Source organism: Ixodes scapularis, unplaced genomic scaffold (genome assembly GCF_016920785.2).
Source record: "Ixodes scapularis isolate PalLabHiFi unplaced genomic scaffold, ASM1692078v2 PGA_scaffold1__304_contigs__length_218370807, whole genome shotgun sequence".
Classification (NCBI taxonomy): Eukaryota; Metazoa; Arthropoda; class Arachnida; order Ixodida; family Ixodidae; genus Ixodes; species Ixodes scapularis.
In genome coordinates this window covers 73,058,935-73,066,036 of record NW_024609846.1, presented here as the reverse complement: position 1 = coordinate 73,066,036, position 7,102 = coordinate 73,058,935, and the positions used below count along the sequence as shown (strand labels likewise).

At 43.3% G+C, this 7,102-nt stretch overlaps 1 protein-coding gene across 1 annotated transcript; it reads left to right on the top strand.

Annotated features, from left to right (window-relative positions):
- Positions 1-4,898: 4,898 nt before the first annotated feature.
- LOC121835947 (cuticle protein LPCP-23-like) lies at positions 4,899-6,789 on the top strand. The gene is made up of 3 exons (XM_042290526.1): positions 4,899-4,931; positions 5,368-6,385; positions 6,665-6,789. Coding segments are annotated over exons 1-3 (1,029 nt in total). The 5' UTR covers positions 4,899-4,922; the 3' UTR covers positions 6,667-6,789.
- The last annotated feature ends 313 nt before the right edge of the window (positions 6,790-7,102 follow it).

Here is a 7,102-nt window from a genome sequence, read left to right as displayed (position 1 = left end):
GCACCACAGGAACAAGTTTATCTAAAATTGCGCAGTTCCTAGCGACGGTTATCCGGCATATCTAACGCAGGATATATCTGCAGGGTGTTTCACGAAAGGTGAACAAATTCGATATTGCGAAAAATCGCCTGCGTCGATATGGAGCGCGGTCGACAGCGTGACACCCGCGAAGTGTCCCACTAACTGCTATCGCACTAAAAAAACATGTGCATCCTCGCTCAGAGAAGACACTTTTGTAGCTTCATCGACCCCAATTGAAATGCTTGTATGAAACCAAGGAAATTAATTCAACTTGTTAAGTGGCCTTTCTGCTATCTTTGAAAATCACATTAGTGCGCGCGATGTAGCCTTGTATTCCAGATTTCTCAAGGCCGGGAAAGGATCCAATCAATAGTTCAAGCGCGTACGACTGCTCATTTTACAGACATATGCGTTAATATAAACTGGTCTTATTAGGTAAAGATGGAATTGTGCAAAGGTCCTCGAGACATTTTCGCTCTAAACGAAGTTACAATGTGGCACATGCGCACTCCAAATACCTGGCAGCTATTTGTTCCCGTCATGACTAGAGTAGATTAACCCAGTCCAAATAAGCAAAAGCGGTTACTTTCGCATACTGTAAACGACTAAATTTTCGCGGGGACCTAGTTGTCGCAAATTTCGCGAATCGCCTACAATTCGCGGAACATACATCCCGTGAACAATTTGGGCAATTTCTGAACGCTACGGAAGCTACACTCGAGTCGCGAAAATTAGAACCCGTGAATATTTTCAAATTTTCTTCTTTGGCCCGATTCGCGAAAATTTGAGCCCGCGAAAATTAAGTGGTTTACAGTATTTCTTTTGTTATTGAAATTAATTTTATTCTATGTTTTTATTGAAGTGCTTCCCTACCTTTCATGATGACGCAATTTTATTTGACAAAATGCACGCGTTTCGTAATTATTTACACAAGTCTATCTTGTAAAAAACGTTTTGTTTAATAAACACGGTGTTAACAGCCCGGTGAGCGCAACCTTAGTGAGAGAAAAAAAGTAAAAACCAGAAAAAAATGCAGAAAGTTAAATCTGAATTATCTTGAATTGCTCGGAGCACCGTGAATACGTACTGCAAAGGACTCATTCATGAAATGCGACAATGCTCCAAAACAAACAATGTGTTTAGCATTTTTATATTTTTGCAATACTGATCTTCATTTTCGTCCGGTGTGGTTTTTGTGATGGCAGACTCCTTCAATACGCGTATGGTCACGAAAAGTGTACGTTACGCTATGGGAACTCTTCGTACGTCGACAAAGGGGCATGATTAGTACAAATGATTATTTTTTAGGTTCTTGTCCCTTTTCCACATCAACTGGATATTTTGATATTATTGTAAGGTATACCCGAGCAAAGGAAAAAAAATTTAAACAGCTGGGTTGGGAAAAGGAAGTCATAAAACGAATTTACAATGAAAAAAAAATTTAGAGCAGTACTTACGGAGCGATACAAATTTCTAGTTGGTGCCCGCTAGCGCCATTGAAGAGGGGCCGGTATTTATCACGTGACTGGTCGCTAGTTTTCACGTGGTGCTTCCGCTCTTTCGATAGCCCCCCCCCCCCCCCACTTCCTATGGTCTCTTAAAGTCACTTATTCATCATCGCTTGAAGTGCAACGAAAACGAATATTAATAAGTCACTGTTGGAGCCAAAACGAAGCACTTGAAAGAGCGCAAGCAGCACGTGATAAACCTGTGCGCCGGTCTGAAATCGAGGGGGGCGGCGCTCCGGAGTGTTCCCATCGGGTGGCGGCGGCGTAAAGGAACCAGGAGGGAGACGTTAAACCGGCGGCGCATCACGCTCAGCATGCGGCGGTGGCGTGACTTTAAGGCGGCGGCGGCGGCGCAGGGACAGTGCGCACAGGTCTACCACATGACCAGCGGCGGCTCCCGCGGTCTCCAACTACAAACTCGTTTTGCGTCGTAAATATAGCTCTAAAAATTGTTTTCTTCGTTGTTAATTCGTTTTAAAACATTATTTTTTTTTCCATTAAGCTGGCTAAACAATTTTTTTTTTCTTTTGCATGTGTCCTTTAGTTAACCAAACTGCGAAGTGATCATGCCTTCGCAACTGAAAATCGGCTTAGTGCGGCTTGCTGGTCATAAACAAAAAGGGCGGTAAACCTGTAGATATACATATAAAGACGTTGCAGCTAATAGCCATTTTGAATTCCCACCGTGACGTTGTAATGAGATAAATACACATGAGAACAAAAAGGGTGTCATTCAAAGTCAAGCCACAAGCCTGCCTTACACTGCCGTCGTATGACAGAAATGCTTATAAAAATGGTGTGATGTGAAAATATATTTGTGATAGTCATATTAGTTTCAATAAATGTTTAAAGATGTGAGTGAAGTGATATTTTAAAATAGCATAGGACTAGAGTTGCATTGGTGATATTCAAAATAAAAATACAATATGTGAGCTGTCTTAACTTTCTAAGTACTGAGGTGGTAAACGTTTCGTTCCCCTACATTTTTTCGCGGTTCTCGCGCCCACAGTACGCACTGCAGCTCTGTTTTGTACCCTAAATCACTTTATTCTTTAAAAAAAAAATATACATATAACGGCTTTGAAAGAATGCCAGAAAAGGCTTAAAGTAAGAAAGAGAAAGATCTTAAAAAAGAATATCCTGGAAGGATTGACGTGTCATCCAAAGTCTCTTCAGGAATTTTCGCTAAGCCTCAGCAGAACGGAGGCTGCCATGCTCAGTCTGCTGGAACTTTTTCTTTATATTTTTAGAAAAAAAAAAAAAAAAGAAACACGGTTACAATCCCCTGTAATGCCGAATTAGAGCGCAGCTCTTGAGGAGGAGGAGAGGAAGGTACGGAGAGAAGGCTATGTCCTCCTCCTCTCCTGCTCGTCTCCCATTAAAGGAACATTCCCCGCGAAATTTAGAAAAAAAATTTCCCCGCGGTTACGCCGACGCCGACGGCGACGTCGACGCCGACGCTGCTCAAGCCGGAAACGGGCGCATAAGAGCTGCGCTCTAAAACATGATTAGGAGCTAATCTTTTTTTTGTCGCACTGGAGGTAAATAAAATAATATAGCTTAGCATAGAGAAAGTGTTCCTAACCCAATACCAGTCCATGCAAGACCGCAGGAACCCTTCTTTGAGGACAAGAAATATTTTAGAGTGTGGTACTTGTATCCCATACAACCTTGGTGTTAGGCGTCTTTTTTGCGATGGCATATTCATTCATTCTTACACTCATATATTTATTTTATCTGCCGATGAACAGTTATGACGTCTTACACTTGGAAGTTCAATCTAAGATATGCAAAGTCATTCTTTATGATTATGCATGGATATGTTCACACAAAGAAATGTGACATATCATTGTCCTTCGTGGCTTTTATAAAACACCACTTTTCTGACATAAAGAGGCTAGAATGTAATGGATTGTCACAGGCTTTGTCAATCGTATATTTGTATTTCAATAAAAAAGGAATTCTTTTGTTCCTTCTAAAAAAACAGTTTCGATGATATCATACCGGCATCCTATGAAAAATGCGAATCAAACAATTTGCCTTATATGGTACATTGAATTTCGCAATCATTTTATTTTTAACAATTAATGGATCTGATATAATCGATCCTACGCAAAATGTTGTAAAAATGTTTTCAGTCGAAAAACTAGTCATTCATTCATTGAGTAGTGAAAAAAGACAGCAAATTTAAGATAATCGTGACTATTATTTGCTTCTCAAATTGTAGAATTTTTATTTCTCGGCCCGACATAATTTGCAGTGGACTCGAAAACGAACCTCAACTATATATTTAATTTCTACACATCGTAATAAAAAATCGCAATATTCTCGATCATTCATCGCGTGGGACCCATAGTGCTCATCACTACCAAAGTGTAAATGTTTCCCGAAAGTTAGTTTCATTCCTAACAAAGCAAACAGTATGCCCTGCAATCATGCCGATGTGCTACTAGCTATATGCAACCAAACAGAAAAAAAAGGATCGATCGCTAAAGGGAGTTTTGCCAATGAAAATCCAACTATCCTATAAACAGTGGCATGCGTCCAGTCTTCCATCGTGCATGAAGTGCATCGCAGAACTTCTTTCTATTGTCAACGTTAAGAATGAAACATACAACTAAGACGCACTTGCTCAATCTCAGGCAACGTCTAATAGTGTTTCCTTGTTTTCTCAGAACTTAAGAGGCGCTCCGACTTCTTAATATTACTAGGCTCCACATTAAACGGTCCTACACGGCAAAGTAATATAAAAGGTAGAAAGCACTGATTTAAGAAAAGGCTATGAGGAGTGTAGAGAATGTGGAGGATGGTCTTAGGTGTTGCACGAGGAGCCGGGGCTATGACTCGACGCCTCGTCTCGTTCAGGCAGTGACTAGATCACAGAAATGAACACGGTTACTCTGATTCCGAGCAGGTTTAACACATTGGATAAAAGTAGTTGCTTAGATTTATACTCATCTCATTTCGTTGTCGAAGAAAATGTTATACCTAGAGTAGAAACCTGAATATTTTAATTTGCTTTCTCGTCCAAGCCATCTTTGACAGCACCACCAAGCTCCTACTATATAATCATATTACAATCAGTACGCAAACCTGTTTTTTTTTCCTTGAGAAGATATTCTTTAAATTCAAGGCAGTTTCTGCAACTTTCGAAGAGGAGTGTCTCGAAGGATGCATCCGGGGTCAGACGTGCTATGGCCGTTCAAGGTTAACGTGAATTCTCATTGATCCTCCATACGCGTAGGTTGGGCGGTGATGCTTTCTTCAGTGCGTGAAAGATTCTGCAGCCTCTCATTGGACAAATAGACATTTCTATATCAAGAAAGTTTTGTATAAAAAGGAGCAGATTCCGATTCCATTCAACAGTCTGTTCTTCAGCTCTCAATCAAGACCATGGTCGGAGTAAGTTCTCTTTTTTTGTAGCCTTGGATCCAGGCAACTTACTCATAATTTCGTTGATTAACGTCGTAAAAAAAAATATTAGTCAAATTGTAACTAGTTTGCTGTACCCTACGTTAATACGTTTTTGGCGGTTTACCGAGGGAGTATATATTTATATTTTATAGTATTAAGACCAAAACATAATTTAATGTAACATTACACACAGTGACTTCTACGTGTAACATAAGATCAAGTTGAAATAAATACGCCTAATAAAAATTAATTATTTTTAATAACCACACTTTTTCTATATAAATCAGAAGAAAATATATTTTACATCAATAATGCATCATCAAGCAGAGCCCATGAGCATACCTATTTGGTTTGGCGTGTAACTTGTGCGTTACCGAAAAATGAACTATCGAGAGCGTGCAGATAAGACTTTTTTTTCATGCAGTTCCGTGCTTGCCTTCTTCTGGCCTTGGCCACCAGCGCTTTCGCTGGCTTCACCCATGGAGGCATTGGCTACGGCGGCCTAGGCTACGCCGGACTTGGCTACGGCGGCCTCGGCTACTCCGGCCTTGGTTACGGCGGCCTCGGCTACTCCGGCCTTAGCTACGGGTCTGGCCTCGGCTATGGTCACGCTGTTGGTATTGGCCATGGCTTCGGCTACTCTGGACTTACTGGCTACTCCGTTGCTGCCCCAGTCGCTAGCTACGCTGTTGCTGCTCCAGCTGTGAGCCGCACCGTGTCCACTTCCTACCACGCCGCCCCAGCCGTCGCCTCCTACGCTGTGGCACCAGCTGTGGCCAAGGTTGCCACCACTTACGCCGCCCCAGCTGTGGCCAGCTACCAGACCTACCACGCTGCCCCAGCTGTGACCAAGGTCGCCACCTACCAGGCTGCTCCAGCTGTTGCTTCCTACGCTGTCGCCCCAGTTGCCACCTACGCTGCCGCCCCAGCCGTCACCAAGGTTGCCACCACCTACCAGGCTGCCCCCGCTGTTGCGTCTTACGCTGTTGCTCCAGTTGCCACTTACGCTGCTGCCCCAGCTGTTGCCAAGGTTGCCACCACCTACCACGCCGCTCCAGCTGTCGCTTCCTACGCTGTTGCCCCAGCTGTCACCAGGGTTGCCACCGCCTACCACGCTGCTCCAGCTGTTGCCACCTACGCTGCTCCAGCCGTGGCCACCTACGCTGCCCCAGCTGTCGCCTCCTACGCTGTTGCCCCAGCTGTCACCAGGGTTGCCACCGCCTACCACGCTGCTCCAGCCGTCGCCAGCTACCAGACCTACCACGCTGCCCCAGCTGTCGCCACCGTCGCCCACGCTCCAGCTTACGGCTATGGAATCGGCTCCCTCGGCTATGGCGTCGGCCACTACGGCTTCGGTCACGGTCTTGGCAGCTACGGCCTGAACTACGGTTACGGCCTCGGTGGCTTCAACGACTACACTGCTCTCCTCCGCAAGAGGAAGTGTAAGTAATGCCTGAATTTGTTATAGTATCTATTTTTCTGCCTTCAATATTTCTTGTGATTCACTTTATATAAACTGAGGCGTAGATCATATTGGGGGATTAACTCATACCTTCGTGGCAGCAGAATATGCATATGACTGTCGAGGTCGGGAATCGTTCGGTGACTTGAATCCCGAGTCAACGTCCTGGTATTGCGGGCGAGAAACCAGAGCACTATTTTTTTCTTCGTATGTGTATTAATCTAAGCCGCTAAAATATTTTTTTTTCTTTCTCTTGCAGAAACCACATCGGAACGTCCATTAGCGTACTTGGCCAAGGTTCTCAGAGTAGTTGCGTTGCGCTTTCTTTGCTGTATGCGGAAACTCTGTCCTATGTCTTTCCAATAAATTATTTTGAATGTTGTATGCAAGTCTTGATAATTATTATTCTCAGTTGAGGGTTACTTCAAACCACCCGCTCAGATACAAGGATAGATGGAGAGAAATCACGTTTAATGAAGAGCAACACATAATGTTGCTTTTATTTTTTTATCACGAATGTATTTTGTTCGCCCATATCGTAGAGGACAAGAAAACTTACATTGAGTTGAACTTTAGGGCTTGTGTACCATACGTTATTTTCTTGACTACAGTATGGTCACCACTTTTACCTACACTGTTAAGAAATTTTCACCCCTTTTTACGGGCAAAAGTGGCCGGTTCAATATTGCCGACATGG